At 48.6% G+C, this 26092-nt stretch overlaps 1 protein-coding gene across 4 annotated transcripts in view; it reads right to left on the bottom strand.

The window, feature by feature from the left end:
• Positions 1–26092, bottom strand: part of PRICKLE2 (prickle planar cell polarity protein 2) — a 322338-nt gene that overhangs the window by 25551 nt on the left and 270695 nt on the right. For all 4 annotated transcript variants that reach the window (XM_058726282.1, XM_058726284.1, XM_058726286.1 and 1 more), the window contains 2 exons: positions 22964–23150; positions 17060–17935 (listed from right to left, as the gene is read on the bottom strand). In XM_058726282.1, coding sequence (XP_058582265.1) covers positions 17060–17935; positions 22964–23150 — 1063 coding nt within the window. The remainder of the gene's footprint in view (positions 1–17059; positions 17936–22963; positions 23151–26092) is intronic.

Genomic DNA, 26092 nt, shown 5'->3' with positions numbered 1-26092 from the left:
TCCTTACGTGTGAAATGGAGATGATGGGATACGTATGTTTTGAGGCGTTATTAGCAAGATTAAGGAAAGTCTGCACTAGTTAACAGAGTCCCACGGCTGTGCGGCCAGCTCTGTTTATGACCGTAGATCTTTGTCGCCTTCGGGACGGACAGGGGATGGTCTCTGAACAAGAGGGTGGGAATGCAAAGAGTCAGAAACTCTCTGGCAGGGTGGGAGTGTGAGTTTCTTATGTTTAGTTTATTAAAAAGAGGGCATGGCTTATTTAAACACCACCACCACCACCAAAACTTGGGAAACACTGATCTGAATCAGTGCTGTGTGAGGCAGAGTTGCAGACGATCTAGTTTCTATTAGAACAAGGGAAAGCAAGCAGGAGGAGGTGGGGCTCTCCTGCCCCAGCTGGGTGCCCTCATCTTGCAATGGCAGCCAGTGAGACCGTGTTGGCTGAGCCCAGGTTGGCTGCTGTGGGCCCCGTATGGGCTGGATGGCTGTGAGGAAGGGAAGCAAATGATACAAGGGTGTGGAAGACGAGTATTCGAGGGGCCTGTGGCAGTCGGTGGACCCTGTCCATTTTGGCTTCCCATGCTGATGTCTCTCTGGAGAACCCTTCCTAACTGAGGAAGACCTAAGCTGTGTGTAAACTCCCTTTTCTCAGCCATAATGAGGGGGCAATGTCACCAAGAGCTCCCTCCTTCTTCAAGAGCTTTTAATTGATGGAAGGAAATATGGAATACTGGCGAATAGAGGGAAATATGGAGCCATAGAGACTGGCTACGTGACCCTGGCTATGCGACCCTAAACTCTTTGGCTCTTACTTCTCTGGTCTCCAAGAAGGGGAGAATAGCTGTAATTGTTATTGTTTATTGTTGCCCGCTTGGCGTTTCCATTTTGGTCCTTAGCTACAACAGCATCAAAATATATGGGTCCTGAGAATATTGCACGTCTCTGTTGATGTGGAAACAACAAACATTTCTTAGTGTTTACTGTGATCTGTGCATTGTATTAAGCATTTTCTCATTTAATTCTATAAGGTTGATATATGTGAGAAAATTCAGGCTCAAGAAGTTCAGGTCATTTGCTCAAGGTCACAGGGCTGAGAGTTGAACAGGGGCCCTATCTGACGCTTGGGACTATAATCTTTTTTTTTTTTTAAACGTTTATTTATTTTGAGAGAGTGAGCATGTGCATGCATGAATGAGGGAGGGGCAGGGAGAGAGGGGGAGAGAGAGAGAATCCCAAGCAGGCTCTGCAATATCAGTGCAAAGCTCGATGCGGGGTTCAAACTTATGAACTGTGAGATCATGACCCGAGCCAAACTCAGAAAGCCAGAAGCTTAACCAACTGAGCCACTCAGGCACCGAGACTGTCACCTTAATGGCAATTTCTAGGCCCTATGGGTAGGATTTGGTAGAGCAAAGATGTTGCTAGAGAGCATCGTTGTATGTTCATAAAAGAGCACTCTCTCCTTTAAGATATGCTATTTCACACGGAGAGAAAGGGCCAATCTAGGGCAATAAAAGTGGAACCACCCCGCACCTCCACCCACAAGCCAGAAGCAAATGCACCTGATGAAGATTATGTGTTTCCCTTAATACCTTGCTTCTCAATCTTGTCTGCTTGATAGAACTACTGGGGAGCATTAAAATATTCCTTTGCCCACACCAAGTGCCAGACCAGTTAAACAGGACTCTCAGGGATGGGGCCCAGGCAGGTGTATTCTTTACACTCCTCAGAAGGTTCCACGTGTGACCAACACTGACAACTGTTGTATGAGTATTTTAGCATCTACCTTACATCTAGCCAATAGGTGTCTGATCACATTTTCCCTTCAAAGAGCCTGAGAAGACCTGGTAGCCATTTTCTTTAGAATAAGTATTTAAATACTCACTGTATTTTTAAAAAAATTTTTTTAATGTTTATTTATTTTTGAGACAGAGCATGAACGGGGGAGGGTCAGAGAGAGGGAGACACAGAATCTGAAACAGGCTCCAGGCTCTGAGCTGTCAGCACAGAGCCCGATGCGGGGCTCGAACTCACGGACTGCGAGATCACAACCTGAGCCGAAGTCGGACGCTTAACCGACTGAGCCACCCAGGTGCCCCTAAATATTCACTTTAAACTCACCTCTGAGTTTGAGGTGGGAAATCCCATGAGATATTGGCTCCTTTTTCCATGTTAACAGCAGCCAAGGGCCTCAAACATTTGCAAGGATGAGCCTTGGTCACCATTCAATGAATCTGACCTAACTGTGAATTAGCGAAGGTCTCATCTCCTGTCTTATCACAGTGATGAGATTCTATAAGCAAGAGCGATGTTACATGGTAGCTTTCCCCCCAACAATACAAAATCCTCCTGCTGAACTTCTGGATGTTGGCCTTAGGAAAGGTCTTCTGAGGAAAGGTGGGGAGGGTCTAGAGCTTTGAAGGTTAAGTGAAAGCCTTCTGTAATTTCAGCAATATCTACCCAGGAAGAATGACAGCTGCACAGTCTTTCTTTCTTTTTGTTTTTTAAATTTTTTAATGGTTATTCATTGCTTTTTTTGAAAGACACAGAGAGACAGAGCACAAGCAGGCATGGGGTGTAGAGAGAGGGACACAGAATGTAAAGCAGGCTCCAGGCTCTGAGCCATCAGCACCGAGCCCGATGCGGGGCTTGAACTCAGGAACTGCGAGATCATGACCTGAGCCGAAGTCGGACGCTCAACTGACTGAGCCAGCCAGGTGCCCCTCAATCTTTCTTCTTAAGGACCAACAAACGTATCCCAAGAGGCCTGGAGTCTATTTGCCAGGGCTAATACTAGCTAATTTGTGAGATAAAAAAAGAAGGGGTTTGGGAATCATACTTCCGCATAGCATATGTTTTCAAGGATTACTGTTTACTTAAGGAAAGGCTTTTGCATTAATCAGATTTCTGTATTAATTGCTTGGCTAAGCCAGGTTACCTGGGGTAAAAGTCAAACGTACTGCACATGTGAAACCCAGGATACGGCTGAGCCAGAAATCAGCACTGAAAGAAAAAGTAAGAGCAATAGAAAGATCAATAGAAAGTGTTCACACACACCTTTTTAACGAAACTTTTTAAAGGGGCATGTTCTCCCCCTAATCTCCCCAACACAGGATATTTTTGACCTTCTTTTGATGCTTCTTGGTACACCTGCATTTGCTTTCTCAGCTCACTCTGCAAAGTCACCTGACTTTTTCGACTCTAAGACACCCCACTGAGCAAGGGGAGGAGGACAGGGTTCTCAGAGGGATTCCAGGGGCTTGAACTGGAGCCAGCAATAAAATGTGAGTGCTTCAGAGCTCTAAATATAGCTCTCTCCCCCTTGACAACTATGGTGGCCTGCTTTCAGTTGCTGGAACTGCACAAATTCTTGCCTCAGGGCCTTTGCATATGCTGTTCCGAAGGCCAATGGCCTCTTTCCCCTCCCCTTTTCTTCCTGTGTAACGCCAAGTCCTTCTTATCCAATTCAATTCTTTGCTTGAACATCACTTCAGAGAGCTTCCTGACCTCTATTCTTGACCTTGCTTATTTCCTTCATGGCACTTATCGCAATCTGTCTTTATGTGCATGTTTGTATATCACCTGCTAGATGATAAGCCATCTCTATCCTGTTCTCCCCCTGAAAGCTGCACCAATGGCTGGCTCTCTTATCCTCTGGCTTCTAGTGGGGCTTGACTCGTGGAAGGGGGTCAGAGGGCGGACTGTGAGAGAGGTCAAGATGCTGCCCTGGCTCCTTCTGCCAGGCCACAGGTACGGCCTTCGCTCCTACTCATTGGCCCTCCTTCATTTGGCTTTAATTACTCTTTGTGTCACGTATTTCTACCCAGGGCCCTGACCCTCATAGGGGCTGGGTCTGATTTATTCACCAATGTATAACTGAAACATGGCAGGTGCTCAATAACTATTTGTTGAGTAAGCGAATATAAAACAACTGAGAATCAAGATTTTTCTTAAAAAATAAGGAGGGCGCTCACTGGGATGAGCACTGGGTGTTCTACCTAAGTGACGGATCACTAAATTCTACTCCTGAAACCATTATTACACAATCTGCTAACTGGGATTTAAATACAAGTAAAACAGACAAAAATGCCTTTCTCTTCCCTATTCTGTTTCCAAAAACAATCTTGTATCAAACTCTGGTATAGGAAACGGATAAAACAGGGTTGTTGGGATTCTGGGTGGTGGGTGGAACCACACAAGCAGGGTCCCCTTTCAAAGGGCAAGGCTAGCAACCCAGAGTATTACAGATGAATTTGGAGGGAATGCCATGAAGGAGGATGTGGCATCTTATCCTGTGCATACAACTGTGGCACAAGGTATTAGGGGCTGGATGGAGAGTGAATATTTACATCTCAGTGCTCCCAGGAGGACTCTGGGTTCAGCTGGTGGAAGACAGCGGGGGCTGAGGGGGGTGGGCAGAAAATGGCACTTCTGAGAACCAACGAAGAGTGTTTTGTTTTGTTTTTGCCTTAGTCTTGGGGCTCAGAGGAAAGCTGGAGTGAAAAACGTCCTCTGATCTCACATGCTCCATCTAACAGTGCAAGATAAAGTTGTGTCACCCATGTGCCCCAACGACAAAGGCCCTCACCATAAACAGATTCAGAAGCCAGAAAGTGACAGAGGAAGCCATCTGCTTCTCGGGCAGCCCTAATCCCAAGCAGAAAGGAAGCCACAAAGGACAGTGCTCAGGTGACAGAAAGCCCAGCCACTGACGGGTCACGGTTCACTCAAGGATGATTTGGGTTCACTCAAGGATCTCAAGGGAGATTTGGGTTGTTGAAGGAGAATGCTAGGGGAACCTCGGGGCCAGGCTGGAATCCCTCTCCCTGCACAGGGGCCTGGGCTTGAAACACATCTGCAGATGAGGGCCTGGCTGGGCCTGTTCCTGGGGCTGATAACGATCTCAGCTGGAAACTTCCATTGTTGTCTCCCCTCATGGCTTCCTAGCTCAGGGCCCAAAGCAGGGTCTGTTTCTTCTCTGAGAAGTTAATTGATGCTGGGGGAGGGGGTGTGTGTGAAATCAGCGGGGGGGGGGGGGGGGGGAGGCTGAGGACTGGGAGCTGGCAGTCCCCTCTGTCACACGGGGAGGGCGGGTTCCATTAGCACTCATAGGTGTTACAGGGGCATAATTAGGCCACAGATTGTGGCAGCCTCTTTAGGCCCGGATAAGGCTGGAGATTGAGATCCAGGGAGAGAGGGTTCATCTTTCTGGCTGCAATCATTACCCAAGATCCAAGCGTCAGAGCTCTCCAGTTGTGGGCGCCGGCGTGGGTCTGGATCACTAACACCTATGGACCCGCCAAGTGCCATATGCCCATCCTTCCCTTCCTGCCCTCTCCTTCCAACCCCGTATGTGAACGATTTCTGAGTTCCATTCCATCTTCCCTCTCTTGCTAAGTGAGCAACCGGCTGCGACAGAGTTAAAAGGAAGGTGGCAAGAGGCTGGCACTCTGGGGCACCTGATAGAAGGAGTAACAATAACAACTCTCAAATATTGAGGTTGTCACGTGCCTGGCACACAATTAAGTGCTTCCTGCAGATGACTTCACGATTCACAATGTCAGCTCCAGGTGGCAGACATCGATATGCTCCAGGACGCTGAGGGGGTGCGAGGTTTAAGCCACCAGACAGATCACGCAGGTGGAACCGCAGTGGGATTCCAACCAGATAGGTGTGAAAACCTCAATGTGTGCTGCAGCTGGGGTCCAGAGAGAAAGCAGAAAGGCTCTTTCTGCTGCGGACGGGGTTTCTGAAACGCCTGACCGGGGCGGCTCCTTGACATGACAGCAGGCTCCCCTCAGACGTGGTTCTGAGCACCTTCCTTGGGAAGTGATCACTTCCAGGGCAACAGCCTGTGTCTAGACCAGGCTTTCTCAGCTTTGGCCCTACTGACTCATGGGACCAGATGGTTCTTGGCTGCGAGGGAAGGTGCTCTTCTGTGCACTGAGGTATGGTTGGCAGCATCCTTGACCGCTACCCAATGGAAGGCCCTAGCACCCTGCACCCCCAGTTGGGACCATCAAAAATGTCTCCCAACATTGCCAAATGTTCCCCCTAGGTGACACAATCCCCACCCCTCCCCACTCACCCCTACTGAGAGCCACTGACCTGGGCCACCCCAGTCACACTGGGAGGGCATTTGTGTACAGATGGGCATCCCAGGTAAAGGGAATTTCTCCCTTGGTCTTTTTTTTTTTTTTTTTAATGTTTATTTATTTATTTTGAGAGAAAGAGAGTGAGAGAGAGAGAGAGAGAGAGTGCACACATGGATGCAGGAGTTGGGATGGGAGGGAGAGAATCCCAAACAAGGTCTGCACTGTCGGTGCAGAGCCCTACATGGGGTTCGATCCTAAAAACCATGACATCATGACATAAGCAGGAATCAAGAGTCGGGCGCTTAACTGAGCCACCCAGGTGCCCCTCCCCTGGTCTTCTGACCTAGGACCCAGTATCCAGATATAAAGGGGGAAATTTAAAAAATGAGTTATTCTAGGCTGTACTCTTCTTCTATCCTCTCCCAGCTCTCAGCTCAACCTGCTCCCAAGGAAAAGACACAACCGAAGCCTGAACTGGACTTTTCTGCCTTTGAAAATCAGCACCTCTGACTTAAAAGGCAGCCATCAGATAGTCTGCTCCTGCCAGGATGAAACACCCTGGCAAGGTCTGGACTGCTCACTGCTAGGCAGCACAGAATCACTGCCAGGAACACTCTCACGGAGAGCGTGCCGTCAGAATCAGAGTCCTCACAGGTGGCCTTGGACTGATAACACCCTCAGGGGGGGTAGATGGGTCTGGGCAGGATGACTGACTCCAAGAAGCAAGAATCCCTTAGACTCTGCACAGGTGACAGTCAAGGATCTGTTCCAACGAAAGGCCCAGAGAACAGAAGTACACCAAAGGACATTTTCTACTGCTTTCTGCAAAGAGCAAAACGAACAGGTTTTTGCCCCCACTCCTTCTACACGGGAAGAATAAAAGAGAAAAAAGAAGACAGGAGCTGGGTAATCTGCAAACTGGGACACCAAACCCTTGGGCGGCCAAGAGTTGAGAAAGGCTCTTGTCTGGAACCGAGGAAAAGAATGGGGGAAGTATGCCCGTTTTAGCTAAGTGGATGGGGAATTTGGCATGACATTTTTAAGCTGTTCAAAGTTTTTGGACCAAAGAAAACGCCAGGCTTTGTCTTGGTAATTTTGTGTTGGAAGGCACAGACTTTATCTTCTAGACGGTGCCCCGCCTGTTTACTCAGCCCGATCGGTGACGGCTGCCTCCCAGACACATGTCGTGGTCTGGTTCTGATTTGGGAAGGGCAGGAGGGAGGAAAAACACACACGCAGACAGCTACCTGGGTGTTCAAGGTGATGCTCATGAAAATTATACTCGGTTTAACCACCAAGCAACCCACCTCAAATTCATAGGCAGCTTTGGTCTCATGGCCTTTTCATTTTCATGTTAATTTACAGCTGAAACAGGCCTCATTTGGAGAGTACAAGGTTTTATGGTCCACTTTTTCTGCGGCATTCAATGACAATGCCAAGATCACCAAATGCCTCTGGCACATGGTACTCTCTTTCATGTTTAGTCCATACAGTGTAATTAAGAAACAAACCATCCGTGTTTTGGATAATGTGCCCTGAACTTACTAAGATGCTATTTGTTATTTGCTGTCAGGGACATCGTCAGGGCTCTTCAAAAGCAGAATAATCTAATTTTTCTTTTGTCTGAGCAGGAGGCTAGACTCACGGCTAAGAGAAGATGCAAAGGAACATGATGAGAGAGAAAAAAGTTCCAACCACAGACAAGTTGGCAAGAGGACTGATCACTCAGGCACGAGGGGAGGAGTCTGGGTTTCTCTAGCTCAGGGCTCCTTAAACTTAGCAGGCCTAAGAGTTGTGTGGGGGCATTTGTTAGAAATGTTGATTCTCAGGTCTGGGCCCTGAGAGATTCTGTTTATGGGTCTGGGATGGGCCCAGGAATGTGTACTGTTGACAAGCATCCCAGATGAATATAATGTAGGTGGTCCTCCAGTTACTCTGATGGAAGGGATGGTGACTGTTTACATGGACAAACAGATTCCCCAAAACTGCCCCAGGTGGCTTGTACTAGGAAGTGGGTTTTATTTGTCTTTGAGAGAGAGAGACAGAGAGAGAGACAGAGAGATGGGGGTGGGGTGGGGAGAGGGGCAGATGGGAGAGGGAGAGAGAGAATTCCATGCAGGCTTCACATTCAGTGCAGAGTCCTATGCGGGAGTTGATCCCATGACCCCGAGACCACAACCTGAGCCAAAACCAGGAGTCAGACGCTCAACTGACTTAGCCACCCAGGCGCCCCAAGAATGGGGTTTTAATCACACTCCTTTCCAGTGCTCTGGGAGGCACTTCACATATGGGCAGAGGAGGGGTGGCTAGGCCAGGGATGGCTGGCACATAATCACTGATGGGCCCCCTAGTCCTACCAGAACACTCTGGGAAGGAGATGCTCCAGTGAGAAGGTCAAGCATCTGGCTAGAAACTGAGCCAAACTATTTAGAAGGTTTGATTATGTTTATAAGGAAAGAGAGAGTCAAAAAAAGTACATTTTGTTGATGTAAGTCGAAGGAAATCAAGATTTAAATACAAATCACTTTGGGAATGACCTAAATGTCCAATTCCAGAGATGTGGTAACATCCATTTGACTATTAATGCAGTCATTAAATGTGATGGTTACAAATGCTATGTACAAATGCTATGAATATGAGCTAATGACAGAATGCAAATGAAGGAATTCAGGACTCAGAATATTCAATATGTTTACAATTCAGAAAAATTAATGCACCAGTATATAGGGAAAAAACCCGAAAATTCACCGAAATATTAGCGCTGGCCAAGTGGTAAAGCTGGTGTATTTTCCCTATTTTTATCTTAATTTTTCTCTTGTACATTTTCCTAGCTGCTCATGTGTTAAAAAATAAACCATAAAAACCTGAGTTTCAAAGCCATTTTCAAGTGGGGATGGGAGCTATATCATTTCCCTTTGTGAGATTCTCAAATTCAAAAGTTCCAAGAGAAATGTACAGCTTCTTTAAAAATCTACTCTAGAAAATGTTGAACTCATCTGAAGAGCCCATCAGCCCCCTGCCTCCACCCTGGACCCATTTTCCAGTGTTGCCTTTTCAGTATGAAATGAGTAAAATCAGCAATCTTTCCTCTCCTGTCAGCAACCACGGTTACTTACTCTGGGTATAGATGACTGCTCACGCCCAAGGAGGTTATAAATAAGCCTCCTGAATGGTTATTAGAAACCAGGACACCGGAAAAATTTCTCTGAAACCAGCAAACATCAGAGAGACTATGACCTAGAGCAGGCATGCATCAGTCATTCCGGGGGAGCTCCGTCCTGACTGGTCTGTCCACCGCTCCCTGTCTCGCTCACCTGGCTCTGAGAATATCCTCTGCTTCCACACATACCACAAAACTGACCCCAAAAGAGAAACGTGAGATGAACAGATTCTGCTACGATGTTCATTCTGCTGGTTTTCATCTGGCCCCTGGTCTGTGAGTCTGGTACAGAGCCATGAAGTACCAGCAAGAGGAGGCAGCTTCCCTAAGGAACACAGAGAAATTCACCCTGTGGGATCAAGTCAGAAACCTGAATCACATTCTCAACGCTGAGCAGAGGGTTGGGCTCTGTCCAGTCGGCGCCTTGAAAACATCTCCTTGCTGGCCCGAATCGCCTACCTTAAAGTCACCACAGGGACGTGCCCCTTTGTCTCCAGAAAGCCATGGCTAATATGCCTGACGGACATCTGACGTCAAGTTCACATGACAGGGACAGAAGTTCCTTCTGGAGGAAGGAACCAGACGTGGGGTCAGTCCCAGAAGGATGGGATGCCTATGACACGGGGCTGTTTACTTCCTTACAGCACAGGGAAGGTGTGCTTTTGAAGCACATTTCCTTTGAAGCTACTACCTTGATTTCTCTTTGAAAAGCCCATCTCTATTCTCAGTCCCTGCAGTACGAATGGGCTTGACCCCACTGCCTCAGGCCCCCGGGATGGGTGCGTGACTCTGAACGAACGGACCAATCAGAGCCATCGTTCCTTGGCTCCTCCCACCACAGCGGTTAAAGGAATTGTTAGGTGACCCATGTTGGGCAAATGAGACTCAGATGAGCTCCCATTCCCCTTCCACTGGTGCTAATGGATGTTAGTCAGCCTAGAGCTGCCGACCCTCTAGCACCCTGGGAAGAGCCCGCCTGAGAATGAAGCCAGACGGTGGGGAGAAAACAAGAACGAAGAGAGGAAGAGAAGGACATCATTTAGGCACCTGGATCCAGCTGTTCCAAGAACCAAAATTCTGCGATATTTGTAGTCACTTGATTTAAAAAAACAAACAAAACAACAAGAAACTTATTTGTTTACACCAGTCAAGGTGGGATTCTGACACTTGGAAACAAGAGTTCTGTAATTCCCGAGAAGAAAGACAATTCCAATGCATTTCCCAAGGAGCTGCCAGGCTGGCCCTGAGGCCAACGGGCAGGACTCTCGGTTTGCTAATCTGTAATTCCAGGCTGAGCCACCCGTCCTTCTCAATGGAGGGAACGAACAAAGGATCTGGGCCGTGCAATTTATGAGCACGACTGAGGTGTGGCCACTCGAGTTCGGGCGCCAGCTGGTTGGGAGGTTTTACCCAACAATTTAAATAAAGAAATTGGGGTAGAGGATGCGTATCCAAGCTATGCAGAAGAAAAGGAGAAATGTTCCTGCCCAGAATTAAATATAGAAATGTTTTGCATTACAAGGATTAAAAAACATTTCAGACATTCTTGGTAAAGGGAGCTGTTCCAGTTGTTGCTTCAGAGCCCCACACTGTCGTGTCTCATTCTCTTCCAGTTTGCCTGCAATGCTGAAAAGTCACCCCAGGACCCCTAGCCATCAATAGGTCTCAGTGTTGCACAACGAAGTGTCCCTTGTCAAGCTGTGTCGGTAACAGATGTGTGGAGGTGCCACAACAGTGCAACACCAATCAAGGACAGCAGGAAGCCCTTTTGGACTATTTCTGCTGTGTCTCTATTTACCCAGGCCAACGACGCATGTGCTTTCGGCTGATGCTGTGATTTTTGGGTCAAAAATCACAGAGTAGGCAAACTTATATACATTTCTAGGTTTTCGATTCGATCTTCTTCTGTCCCTCAGGACCCTTTCCCCCAGGGGCACTGTAAAATGCCAATTTCCTCTCCTAGGTCATCATCACACCCATCCTCTTCTTTCATTCAGTCTCTACTGTTGTTTACACTGTGGACCTTCTTGCAGACCTTTATTCTTGCCACACATTCCTACCATAGGGCCTTTGCACATGCTGCTCTTGGTGCCTGGAATCCTTCCCTTTAACCTCAAGCATCACTTTTTCAGGATACCCTGTCTGACCTCCCTGATTCGCCTATACCCCTCTCAGCGCACATTTGCCACAATTTCGTATAGTATAATTAGATGCTTACTATCTATTAAACGCCACGGGACTGAGAGGGGCAGGAAGGTAAGCCCCTTGTCTACGTTACCTCAGCAGTGCATCCCTAGCACCTTGCACAGGCCATGGCACCGACTTAATCATGTTATCAGCTAACGGCATTGAGCACTTAGGGGATATCAGGTACCGTCCTGAGTTCGTTACAGGAATTAACTCAAGAATTCCCACAACAACCCTCTAAGGTGCTGCTGTCATTTCATTTCAAAGATGGGGACACTGAGTCACAGAAAAGACACGCCAGCTGCCCAAGGTCACATAGGTATCAAACCACGAAGTCCAATCTCCACCCCTGGCAGACTGGTCTACAGTCTGTGCCCTCATTCACGCTGCTGTACCTCACAGGGTAGGCGCTCATACCACACTGGCAGGCAGAATGAATGAACGAACGAATGCACACAGACCTTCCTTTCTTTCCTCCATCCACATCTGCATTTGCTTCCTTTAGGCCCCAGCTCTGCCTGACCCAGCCACTCCTGTGGCATGTGGCTGGTCCTCAAGGCAGAGCCGCGTTCCCAGCCACGTTGGTTGCTACACACCAGGGCCCTTGGCGGGGGACCAGCTGACCGTCTCCAGTTGTCCTTGGGTGGGGCCTCTGCCTGAGGCAACCAGTCCCCATGGGAACTCTGCTCTGCACCTGGCCCCGGCGTGACCTGAACCGTGGCCCTGACTTGCACTCCAGCCTCTCTCTCCATTCTGTGGGTGCCTCCTGCCAGGGGCCAACCCCTGGACAATCTGCACTTGTCTCCGTGGTCTTTAAGTGCCTCTGACCCAAGCAGGTCGCCTTGGATGCCAGCTTGGCTCCTGCCCTGCCAGGGCCAGACAGACATCAACAACCTGGCTATGGCAGGAAGAGAAATCCTGATCTTTCCAGATACGGTCACTGCGCAAATCCTGACCGTGACCTGTGCAAATCATGACCCTACCTGTGAGGACTGTAACAGAGAGGTTAAGAGCAAGGGCTTTGCAGACCATCACACCCAAGTTCGGGTTCCGTTGTCAGTGGTGACCACGGGGAGGTCACGACTTCTGTGCACTTGAGAGTACTTAACTGTAAAATGGGGTAAAGCGTCAGACTTATGGGGCTATTATGAGGATTTAAAGAGATGCTATATGTGAGATCATCATCATGTCAGACCACACTCTGTGGTCTCATGGTTGTCCTCGGCCACTCTTATCACCACCATCCACATGTGCCATGGTATGCTGATTAAGGACCCAGGCCTGCAGCTACAATGCCCAAGTTTGAATCGTGCTCCTTCGCTTCCCAGCTCTGTGGTCCTGAGCTATACATAGCCTCTCCGTGTCTCACTTATGTCATCTATGAAATGGGCATATCAACAGTGGGATACTAGAAGTTCACACAAGCCCTTAGAACTGTACCTAGTACAGGACCAACACCCAATAATGGCAGTTGCCAGTGACGCTGCTACTGCTATCTGCGAAACTGTGATCATCCAAGGCTGTAAGCTGCTTGGGAGGGACGTTTAGGCAACGGCAGAGTTGGAGAGTTTCTGCAACCTACAACCTACTTCCAGTTCCACACAACGCTATTATAAATGGCGACCGTGCTCGCCTGACTCACTCTGTGTGAGCGTAAGGGATGGACTGCGTTTTCCAAGGAGAAGGGACAGTATGCTCCTGGTTGTAAACAAATCAGTAGGTGTCAAAGCAAGATTTAAGGCTGGCAAGCCACTGCGGCTGTTTTTCCAGATCGGTTCAAAGGAAAAATGCTGTCTACGAAAAGATCATGCTTCGTGCCAGATTAAACACTACAGACTTTTTCAATAACATGATTTATTGACCATGGAGGAAAAAAAAAAAAAATCCATCATCCTGAAAGCTAGCTTTCACCTAAGGATCAAGGCTTTTTGACAAAGCCTTCTATGACACATACCTGTTACTCACAGATTGGGGTTCCAGGATTTAAAGACACACGGTTCTGAGCACTGCCTTCTTTTGAGAATCTTCTAGCAAAATTTAAACGCAACAGTGGGCGTTGGCAACAAAATGACCGACTTTTCCAAGTCTAGTAAATATCATGGCTTTGGGGTGTGTGTGTGTGAATGTGTGTGAACATGTGTGCAACACTGGACCTGGAAGGCTATTTAAGCTTTGCCCCACTGACCAAGGAGGAAGCAGTGTTTCGAATATTAGCTGCAATCTTTCTTCCACGCTGCTGTGCCTGACAGATCTGTGGAAACACAGGGGCACAAAATGCATTTCTTCAGTTCCCTACTTCTCAGGCTCTCCACATGCTGGTTTAAAAAAAGAGGATCCCACAGGAACGTTCTCAAAGCTGAAAATGCAAACCCGCACAGCTGGTGGGAGCTGGGAGATGTCAGTAACCAAAACACTCTTAGAGGCCAAAAGTGTGCACCAGTATGTATGGGAGAAGAATGAAATAGTAACAAAAAGTATCTGGTAGCCATTACAGAAGGTCTTACATGTCACAGACTACATTAACAAGTTTAAACGCAGGATCACATAATTCACCCAAAAACACAATGAAGGAAGTACTGTTATTTACCAAATTCCCTGGATGAGGTAAGGAGCCTTAGACAATGTAAGCAATTTGTTCACACAGCTCCCCCGTGATGAACGCTGGATGTGAACTTGTAACCCCAAAACGTCAGCTGTCAGTCTGAACACAGGGGCTCATGTGAGAATTTCCAAAGAGACAAACCATGGGCTTAAAAGCGTGCCCATCCTACAAGCTCACGTCTGCCATCTGTCCTGTCCAACAGAATGGCTGTGAGCTCCGTGTGGCTCCCAAAATCAAATGCAATTTCAAATTCTGCTGCTTAAACTGTTGTTGAACACTTAACATGTGGCTAGTGCAGCCGATGGCCTGAAATTTCAGTTTCATTTAATTTTCATTACTTGAAATTTCAACAGTCTCATGTGGCTATGGCCTCCATTGGACAGTGCTGATCGGTGGAATTGTTTCTGCTGTATCAGACACGGTTCAGGGATGCTTCACCAAAATCTCACAAGCAGTGGGGCATGAGGGGCTCTGCCCAAGGGCCCAGAGAAAATCATGGGGATAAATTCCGTGTCTCTTCTCTAGGATCAGATGCAGTATGTTCTTCAAACACAATCACGTGGCCTTTCCAATATCCCCAACACCCAGATCTCCTGACTTTCTCCTAAGTCACAGCATGAGGACAATAAAGTCACAAGAGACAAACCCAAGAACAACTGTTCTCAGACACTGGTTGCATCAGCTTCAGCTTCAGCGGGGGCGGGGTGGGGGGAGGGGCGGCTGGTTGAAAAGCAGGTTCCTGGGTCCCGCCTCCAGTGGGCCTGGGGGGAGGCCTTGGGTTCCGTGTCTGAAACAAGCAGCCAATGTAGATTCCGACGCAAGTGGTCTAGCTTCAGAGGCTGAATTGCATATTTATCTCCTGGCCTCTTAAATAATTATAGCATATGAAGTTTTCGAGAATAGCACAAACTGGGCTGGAAGCCAGACAGTCATCACTCTGCACTAACTGCTCACTTCTATGACATCGGGCAAGGTGCTTAGTCACTAAGGCCTCATTTTTGTTTCATCTGAAACAAAATAGCTGCTATTTGTCCTCTAGGACAAATGAGAGCACAAATGTGAGAGCATTTGAGAGGGATAAGGGCTTAAAAACACACTGCACAGACATCCTATGAGTTAGAGAGATGTTTTGCTTGTCTCGCAGAGTTTAAATAGGTTCTACATTTAAAAAATCCACATTTTTAACTTGTCTGGAGAAAGTGGAATGGTTGGCAATTTGGTACGATTAGGAACATTGCTCTCGGGTCATAGGCACAGGTTCAAGCCCCCACTTGACTTTTTAAAAGCTGGGTGACTTTGGGCAAACGGTTCAACTTCTCTGTGCTTCAGTTTCAACTCTGAAATGATAATCTTTTTGTTTAAAAAAATTTTTTTTTAAACATTTATTTATCATTGAGAGACAGAGAGACACAGAGCGTGAGCAGGGGAGGGGTAGAGGGAGAGGGAGACACAGAATCCGAAGCAGGCTCCAGGCTCCGAGCTGTCAGCACAGAGCCCGACACGGGGCTCAAACTCACGAACGGTGAGATCATGACCTGAGCCGAAGTCGGTGGCCCAACCGACTGAGCCACCCAGGCACCCCTGAAATGATAATCTTAATAGTATATCCACCTCCGAAGGCTGTGAGGGTTGAATTAAGTAAGCTAATATAAAGTGCTCAGAACAAAGTCTGGCACATGGTAAGAGCTATAGAACCGCTAGTTGAAGAAATAAATATCTTTGCACATGGCCACCACAGCTGGAGCTGAGCACTGGCTGTCATCGCCAGATAGGGTTGACGTGCACATGTTTATCACAAGCTCCACCAAGAACCATTTGACGATGGGGTCCCTGGTGGAAGGGGCAGACATGTGTCTCCCTCCTTGGGTGTTCTGCCCATGAGGGGCAGACACACTCAGTGCGTCTCAGAAAAGGACTTCTCAGTTATCCATGGTGAAGGACCCGTTTTTTATTTTCAGTCCATTGCAGACAGACGTGTGGTCCTTCTGAGCAAGACTAACACACAGCACATGCGACATACAACTCACTCATGGCTTCCACAACACCGACTGGTCTGTACCTGCACCGATAAGACAAGCCCACTGAGCATGCATGTGGATGTTGTGGCAATGTCCAATTGTTCTAAGAGTTTCTAAACGTTGTCATTTTCAGTACTTCTCTCACGGCGGACTGTGGCTAGCTTCCTTCCTCAGACTACGCTTTGAGTAGTGCCATCTTACAGAACATCTCCATCAATCTTCACATGCACGAAAACTAGCTAGACAATTTGGCTGGAGAAAGCAGGCCTTGAATTTATCTCTCTCACGCTCTCCCCCTCTTCTGTCCTTTTCAGCCTGCCTGCCCTCTACTGTCTATCCATATTTCTTTTGCCTCTATCCGCACATTAAAATGAGCTCCCTAATGAGATACTGGGGTTCAGAAAAGCCTTGGAAGCTGTTGTGGATGCTCTGGTGTCTCAAGCATTACCCAGCTTTGTGAGTACCACCCCCAGCTCACAGCTGCCTCTGCTTCCGAATGTTGTCTTTGGCCAACAGCACCTGCCGTGTCCCATGCCCACATCCTCCACAACCTCATCCCCAGGCTGTCCTCCAGCAGCCCAAAGCCAGTGACCGAAGGACATGGTGGCGTGGGATGACAGCCACTTTGTCGCAAGAGGGAAGCAAACGTATGATGCAACTCAGCCTCCAGAGCCCCCGTGGGATCAGGCTGAAGTCAGATTCCAGCCCAGAGCTGGAGTCTTCACCTGGCCCCTCCTCCCGCCCTGGGCCCTCACTGTGCCTCCCCTTCCCTGGGAGCACGCCCTGAACATGCCACAGGCATCTTCACCCCTGTCTCAGGATCTGCTTATAGGGAATGCGTTCAAAGACAGAAGCCATCTGAAACTGGGGTCCCCCTTCCTCGACAACCTGTTGGAGGAGGGCACGTGGCAGGAACAACATGAAAGTCCTGAAGACCAGCATCAGGTCACCCAGAGACTACCTCTGCTCTGTTTGCCAGGTGAAGAGGACCTACCTGTTGCATTGGACAGGGCCAGGGATTCCATGGAGCCAGGAGGGGTCTGCTCTGTGGGCGTCATGTCCTCGGTATATTTCAGGGAACTGATTGGATGGCGGGTCCGACACTGCTGAGTAGATATGCCCCCTTCCTCTTCCTCCTCCTCCTCTTCGTATTTGGGGACTGGGATGCTGCCTCGGGTTTCACTAAAGCTCTGACTGGACATATCGCTGTAGCTCTCCTGGGATCTCAGCCTTCCCGGGTAATAGTCCTCACGGCATTCCTTCATGAAGCTGCCGCCGTGCCCCTTCATGGCCAGTGATGAGCTCCTCTTGGGGTTGCTGAAGTGCTTGCCCCACATGTCGGGCTGGGCCCCAGCCCCCTGCCCTCCCGGACTGTAGGAAGTTCTGAGGTTGCACTGGCTGAGAAGCTGCAGAGGACTCTGGGACTGGTTCTGCTCCATCTTGTTCCCGTAATGGTAGGGCTCGTCCCGGCTCCTCCAAATGGGGTCCCGGCTGAGGCTGGGCGTCTGGCTGGACAGGCTGAGCAGTTCCATCTGCAGCGACAGGGGGTCCACGTCGGCCGACAGCCGGTTGGAGCCCACCTGCAGCTGGCTGTGCTGGTTCAGCATGGGCTCCTCCGTCTTGCCCTTGTTCTTGCCGATTTTGGCACTGCGCCGGGACTCCTTGGCCCTGGCGTTCTGGAAGGCCGAATCGGATGAGTCAGAGCCATTGGGGTCCTCCCCGGCGCTGCAGGCCCGTGAGCAGAATATCTGGCCCTGCTTTGGGAGGAACGGCCGCCCCAGGAGGGATTTCTTGCAGTGAGCACAGCAGAAACAGGTCTCGGTGGCATGCCAGTGTTGGCCATCGTAGGTCATCTGACCTTGGTCGATCCCTGGGGATAGAGGAGACATGGGAGAGAGGCTGACAAGCTGCTCAGAGCCCTGTATCACCATGTGAAACACACAGCATCCTGGTTTGGCTCAGGGTTCCAAACACAACAGAATAAACCATCAGCAGATCCATAATCAGGACCTCACACGAACGGTACTCATGTCCTATTAGGAAAACCCCCTGGTTCCACCAATCAGCTGCCTCTGAACTCATCCGCTCCAAGCAGAGAAAAACTAGATCCAAGGGACGTGTGCATGAAACCTTCCGCCTGGGATACATTCTCCCAGACAAAATAGCACTAATGACACTAACACACACTTTCAATGCTCTGCGTGTATGTAAACTCCTTTGACCCCTCCACTGTAATGAGGTAGGTTTCTAGTATTATTTCCATTTTTCAGACGAGGACGCAGAGATACCGAAAGGGTAAATAACTTGCCTAATTTAATACAACTAGGAATCACAGGTGAGATCTGTATCCACAAGCCTTGCTCCTAACCATGACATTGATACTTTCTCTTTCACTCTACTTGGGGGTCTTCTCAAACGCCAACTCCTTGGAGACGTCCTCCTGTACACCTGAGAGCATCCTCTCCACCGTTCTTTACCCGGACCTGCTGGATTTTTCTTCACAGCATGAACTGTGCTAGACATTGAAGCACTCCACATGTACATCTGTTTGTTAATTCTCTCCCCACCCCTCCCAAACGAAGTTCTAGGAGAACAGGTTCATTAATTTTCTGTGGCATGTCCAGGAACACAGCCTGATGTACCAGAAGGGCTCTTTATACACTGAATGGATGAACTGAATCCCATACCAGCATAGGCCATTCACATGAAGAGATTGCTGTAACAGTTCAGTGGAAAAGAAAAAAGTAGATTTCAACACTCGGCAAGGAAATGCTTGGGTGTGGTTCGTCAAAGATATCCTCCATGAGCATGCACACCCTTTCCTTAATATCATCAGGGAAGGAAGAAACACATTTCCTCCCCATGCCAGGGCCGTCCCTGGTTTGCATAATCCTGCTACACCTGCCCTACAGGAACCTCCCAGAGCCCCAAGAGTTCTTCCTTCTCAGCATCTCTTCTGCCCCTTGCTGGTTCTAGGGCTTCATCCCCCTGTGGGACACCATCTTCTCACCACCCTTGGGCCATGAGCTTTGGGCAGGGCTAAAGCCACTCCTGGACCTAGCAATGGCCAGTAAAGAACTGTATCTCCTACCCCAGAGACTGTGGCAGAGGTGGGCACATGACTTGCACTAGTGCAATGCAAAAGTCACCTGGGACTGTTGCTAAGACAGTGATGTATGGAGGCTCTCTTTTGACAGCAGCTGCTAAGCTGGCAGAATGGAAGTCTGGACACGTTGGGGTCCCCCCTCCTGTGGGGTGAGCCTGTGGAGTATGCAGTCGCATGCAGTTACCGTGGGATGGAAGGGGGCCTTTGCAAGCCTCCTGCTTTCTGATTATAAAAATCTTCCCAGAAACATAGTAGTACTAATTCGGCTGATAGTCCTGAACCTGGACTTCCCAGGAATAACTTTGGGAGACTTGTCTAGAGAGATGGTAAACAAGAAACCAGAGAACAAACTCTACCCAGAAGAAGAGAAAGGCAAGAACAAAGGGCAAAAGGCAAAGCAGCTGTCCCAGCCTCCCATGCTCTCTCCCACCTACCTTTATATCCCTGGAGCCCAGGGAGAGAGAGAGAGGCACAAGGCAATTCCTCTCCTATGAGCTCCGCCCCAAACTAAGGGGTCTCTGTTTATTTGGGAGTCTGGCCCTAGAGACTAAGAAGGGAGTTTTAGAGGGACAGGAGCAGCCACAAAGTTGGCTCTAAGGCCAAAGGGCCACTGTGGGAATCAACCTGGCCTTCCCAGGCAGGAGAAGTGGTGGGCGGGGCTAGAGACAGGACCCAGAGCTGCTGGGCTCAGCCACATTTTCTCCCCAGGCTCCTGGGAGGAAGCAGGGCGGGCAGTACAGGGAGGCAGAACTCTGGAGCAGTTCAGAGGGAGGCTTCAGGGAGTCAGAGGAAGGAAGGTTCGCATCCCATTCCACCTGGCTGGAAAGATGCCGAAGCCCATCTGCTGAGTTCCAGGCTGGCTGTGAGCTGTGTGACCCTGAGCGAGTGGCCTCAGTCCCCGCTGCAGTTAAAACCTCTGACTTCGCCCGGCTGCTATGAGTTAATATGCAGAGAGCGCTCACACCCGCGTCTGCTAGCTCCTCTCGCTCTTCTCCTCTTTTTATGTGGTCTTACTGCCCTTCGCCCTCCCCGCTCTGGGGGCCGCTGCCCTGACGCAGTCCACGAAAGAACGCCACGGCTGGCTCAGTCTGCCTTGCCCTCCCCTCCGGAGGCTGTGCTGGGATCCCGGCTGCCCTGCATCCCAAGCGGCCGCAGCCTTGCCCACTCCCTGTCGCAGGCACACAGGAAGCCCACTTCCCAGATCTGTCCTCCACCAGCTGCCTCTCCGTGCTTCTGCAAGCAAGCGTGCTCAGATGTGGGCAGCAGGGGCCCCTTCTGGGGACGGGGCCTTGCAGAAAGGCTGGGCTGGGGTGGGGGGAGCAGAGGGGAGGCGGGTTACAAAGCGGCCCAGCAGGCAGCACAACGTGGTCCCTGATAAACATCCCTGATGTCAGAGGGTCCTCTGAACTGGTCCTGAACTCTAAACATCTGGAAGAGGGCTCTGCTCTTCCACATCTAAGCGCTCCTCTTTAATTCCCCCCTCTAAGCCCCCATAAGCCCTTCTCGGAGGGTGTGTGTGTCTACTGCCTGCTACAGGCTCGGTCTGTTTGTAGGACTGTTTACTCTGCTGTGCGCAGGCAAAAGTACTGTTGCCCTAGCAACGGCTGCCTGATGCAGGGTCCACTCGGAGCGGCTGTATAAATATGGAATATTTGTGTAATATGGTCAGAGCAAAGCACCAGGAGACGGTGGTATGCATGATATACAGAGCACACCCTTCTGCTGTTGCAGGAAAATTAGGTTTCACAGAAAAGTAGATTTCGAAAAAAAAAAAAAAATCAGGGACAGCATTTTAACGGCAGCAGTGAGAATACTATGGGCCTCAGAGGTCTCCTTTTCTGGTAAAACACTGATGCCTTTTTATGCATTTAAGAGGGAAGGAGAAGGGAATGCCAATCAACGTCTCGGATAGCTAGGAGAGAGAAAGAGAAGAGGACAGAGGGCCCTTCTGCAGGGGGTACAGACAGATTTTCTCTCTTCCAAGTTGCTGAGCAAAAATCCTAAGGGGCAGTTTCTGGAGAAGCTTTTGAACTTCAAAGGAAAGGGACAGAAGACACAGCAACACTAGTGAGGTGGGGGGGTATCATGGCTGCAGGTAAGTTGTTTATCTGTACACTCAGCACCTCTCCTCTGAGCAAGTGCCGACTGGCAGACCCAGAATCCACAGTGACAAATGCTGGGTTCAAAAGCTGCACCATTTTCCTCTGACACACCCCACCCTGTCCGTCCTCACATGGCCAGCCACCTGTCCAAATCAAACTCCCCATTTCCTAACTCGCAGCATAAAGGCAAGTCCGTTTCCCTGTTTTGATCTCGCGAGAAGTGACGGTTACTGGGTTCTTGGTTGAAGCACCAGGCCTTGAGGCGGTGAGGCCTTGAGGGGTTGGGGGAAGGTGGGTTTGCACGTCGCCAGGGCCCGGGAAGGGAAGAGTGCCGGATGATATGGCTGCATAGCAAGGTTGAACCCTGAGCCCGTTGGGGACTCCAGCTCAGAAAGGCCTCATGGAAGCAGGCCTGAGTCTGTGGGATGGATTGCCCAACAACAAAGGACCGCCGAGCACACAGTAGGTGCCTTGTCCACAAAGCTGTGATTTTTATCAGCTCACAGAGCTCTCCCAACTAGTAGCTAATTTTTCATCTAAAAATGCCCCTTGAGATGAAGCACGGAGACAAAATCAAACTCTTTCTGTTTCTGATATAATCTTCTAAGTGGGGCAAAAGGGGCGCCCAGACCGATTATCTCCACATCTGCTCACTATAGGTAAGGAGCTGGCAGGTTCTGAGCAGATTTCTGGGAACTGCACAAGCCACAGGAAGAGCAGGCTGCTAGTCTTACAGACATTCACCCACTGCCAACTCTTTCATTTTTCTTTTTAAAGGTGGCTCATTCTCAAGGTGCCAGAACAGGCAAGTTGAACGAACAAGCCACAGATGCAGCGTGATCTGGAAGAGCGCTCAAGAGTTGAACAAACTGGTTATTTGCGAAGAGAAAATGATTTCCACCATCTCAGATCTGCCGCTTAGTTGGGAGAGTTTAGAGCTTATCAGCTCTTTCAGGTTCTCTTGCTTTCTTTGTATTTGGCTGGGTCAATTCTTGCTGATTTTTTTTTTTTTTTTTTTTTAAAAGACGTGCTTGCCAGAAACCATTTGGTTTTCTTGACTGTCCCTTTCTACAAGAGGACTATTTTGGGTCCTCCCTCCATGGATCCTCAAGTTTTTCCAAGGAGGCTGTGGAAGACATCTGTTTTATCTTTTCCCTCTTGTTTTCCTTCTGGGACCACTCCCCCTCCCCTTGGTAGTGGGGCTGTACCTCACATAACCCCATCTCGGGGCTGGGCCTATGACTCAGGCAGACCAACTGAAACACCTATGCTCTTGTTTCCAGGGTGGAACACATGACCCAACCAGGGATGATAAGGTTCCTATCTGGAGGAACTGATTCAGATGCGAAAACATACACAGCCCCACTCCTTTCGAGAATGCAAGTGCCGAGACCATGTAGAAGTGGGGAGTCCTCTTGGCCAGCATGCGAAGACAGCTTGCTTTTTCACCGCCGCCAAGAGAAGGCGAGCTGAGCTGAGACACAAAGGACCCAAAACCCCAGACTTTGTTTGAACCCTGAGCCACCCCTATCTGAAGCGAGCGCGCTCTTTGGCCTCTCTAGTAACGGAGCTAAGAGATTCCCCTTTTCAGTGAAGCCAGGGTGGGTCGGCCACAGGGACTGTAACTACACCAGACACCAAGGAGATCCAGGGGCAGGAGGACCAAGCTGAGCACCCGGGGCCGCCTCACCTATGTGTTGAGCACAGGTGTCGCAATATTCCGCATACAGGGACTCGAAGCAGTGGCAACAGTAGGGCCTTCCCTCCTTCATGATGTAGCGCTGGCCGCCGAGCACTGTCTCGCACTCGAAGCAGCAAAAGTGTTTCATGTGCCAGTGCCGCCCCTCGGCTTCTGTGCATTCGTCTGCAAAGATGATCTAGAGATGGGGAAGCCAAATGATCAGTGGTTAAGACCCAGCTAAGAGAAGGCACTTTAAAGGACAGCAGCTGTGGGGGCCCCAAACCAGAAGCATGGGAAAGCAGGTCCTTCCCACAAATCGCTCAATAAAAAACCTGGACGTATATGCATATTCTAGATCTTTATCAGTCGGGATGAGCCTACAGCACCATGAAACACAGTTTCTGGTCTGGCCAGGTATGAACTTAACCACATTTAATACGAGAAATCATGTTCTACCCTGAAGAATATGAAGCAAGACCAGAAACTGATAGCTCATGGGCACTCCAGATAACACATAGATGTTTTATTTGGCGGATACACAATCTTTTTCGAAAACAGGAAATGTCACATTAATGCCTGAAATCCTGGGTTCTCTGTTGAAAACACAGCATTTAAGAAGAGGGATTGCTATTTCCAGGTGAGTGGTGAGTTCTCCAGCTCAGTCCTATTTTTCACCACTCACTGTTGTCTTAACATGTGTCACCTTCATGGACAACACCTGCCTTGTCCTCAGAAGCACTTGTGTTTTGACCTCCAATATGGAATTTTTGAAATTTCAAAGCACAGATTTCAAAGCTTACTACAAACCACAGTAATCAAGACAGTGTGGTGCTGGTATAAAAATAGACATACAGATCAATAGAAGAGAAATAAAAGTTCGGAAATAAAGCCAAACATTTATGGCCAAGTGATTATCAACAAAGACACCAAGGACACTCAACGGGGAAAGAACAGTCTTTTCAAATGTGGCTGGGCCAGTTGGATAGCCACATGCAAAAGAATGAATCTGAGCCGTATACAAAAATTAATTCAAAAGGGATCAGAGACTTAATGAGCCAAATACGATAAAATGCTTAAAAGAAAACACAAGTGTAAATATTCATGACCTTGGACCCAGGTTTCTTAGCTGTGACACTGAGAGTGTAAGCAACAAAAGAAAAAAACAGATATATTGGACTTCATCAGAATTAACAACTTCTGTGCTTCAAAGGACATCCTCAAAAAAGTGAAAATATAACCAGAGAATGGGAGAAAATAGTTGCAAATCATGTATCTGGTAAGGAACTAGTATCCAGAATATATAAACAGCTCTACAATAAAAAGAAAAGCCACCCAATTAAAAAACAGGCAGAGGATTTGAATAGACATTTCAAAAAAAGGAGATACAAAAACGGATAAACATATGAAAAGATGCTCAACGTTATCACCCGTTAGGGATATACATATCCAAATCACAATGTGGTATTACTTCGTACACACTAAAATGAAAACAATGAAAAAGTAAGTGTTGAGGAAGATGTAGGGAAAGTGCAACACCATTCACTGACGGTGGGAATGTAAAACAGCATAGCTTCTCTGGACGAGAGTCTGGATTGCCTCAAAAAGTTAAACACAGAATTACGGTATGACCCAGCAATTCCGCTCCTGGGTATATGTTCAAGAAAACTGAAAAGATACGTGCACACAAACACCTGCATATGCATGTTCATATGCTACTGATCATAATAGTCAAAAAGTGGAAAGAACTTAAATGTCCATCAGTGGACAAAGGGTTCAACAAAATGGGACGTATACACATGACTGAGTATTATTCAGCCCTGGGAAGGAATAAAGCACCGTTACATGCTACAACGTGGATTAACCCTGAAAACATGGCTCTCAACGAAAGAAGCCAGACACAAAAGATCCACTTATGGGGAATGTCCAGAATATATAAATGCACAGAGAGAGAGAATAGACCAGCGGATGCCAGGGCTGGGGGAAGGGCGGGGGCGACTGCTAATAGATACAAAGTTTCTTTTTGGGTGATGAAAATGACCTAGGATTAGGCAGCAGTGACAGGTGTACAACTCTGTGAATATACTAAAACCCACCAAATTGGACACCTATAAAGGGTGAATGAACCCTATGATGTGTGAATGACATCTCAATAAACAAAAATTGCAAAACACTTAAATCATCATATTCCTTGGCCATTAGATAACCGCAAGTGTTAGGAGCACAAATCTCCAGAAGGAGAAGAAACTGAGGCAAAGCGGCGGCCTGGAATTACAGAGGTGGAACTGAACTGGGTTTCCCAAATACCTCTCTAGAGGGCCTTTTTAGAACATCACCATTATTAGCATTAGAATCCAAATTAGTTAAGGCTGGTCAACTTCCTCCTGGAGAAGGGAACCTCCCCTAGGCACGTGTAGTGGACTAGGGCTGAACAAGGGCAGGGCTGCTTACAGAGGCCCACACTGCTGTCTGCAAGGTCAGAACCAAAAATCCATTCTGTGTCGGAGGAAACCTCCATCCCAGAACTTTCCCCAAATTATTCCATAAAAGCGGTCAGGTTTAGAACATTCTCCTTTCTCCTCCAAACTTAAAAAAAAGAAAGAAAGAGAAAGAAAAACTTTTTACAGGAATGTAGGCAATAGAAGCTCCAAACTTCTGAAGCCAAAGCACATCTCCTATTCTTGCGGCTTACAGATCATACTGCCATGTGCTCCCGGTGGGAGAGAACACCAGGCACAGGCTTTGTACTCCAGGGTGCTTTGTGACCTGGGGTAGCACATTCAAGTACCTCCCGAGCGTGGGGCAGAGCTCTCCACAGGAAATATGCCTCCGCCTCCTGAATCCTCATCGGAGCTCTGCTCAATCATGGGAAAGCGAAATAGTGCCACCAAATGTCTCCCTTCTCAAACCAGTTTGTCCCACTGACGCTTTAGGAATCGGAACTTCAGGGCCACACCATTACTGGTTAATCCTTTAGATTCGGGCTGAAATCTAATGCTACACAATGCCTTTCTTTAACAGTTCAGAACGGACCCAGTAGCAGTGACTCCCCTCAGCTACAGAAGCTGCTTTCCTGCCTGGATGCCCAGGGGATGGCCACTTTCAGGCATGCTAGCAACCAGGGATGGGGGTGGGGCTTGC

This window comes from Neofelis nebulosa, chromosome 4, assembly GCF_028018385.1.
Source record: "Neofelis nebulosa isolate mNeoNeb1 chromosome 4, mNeoNeb1.pri, whole genome shotgun sequence".
In the NCBI taxonomy this organism is placed as follows: Eukaryota; Metazoa; Chordata; class Mammalia; order Carnivora; family Felidae; genus Neofelis; species Neofelis nebulosa.
The sequence above is the reverse complement of the archived record's forward strand: the minus strand, read 5'-3'. Positions and strand labels throughout refer to the sequence as shown.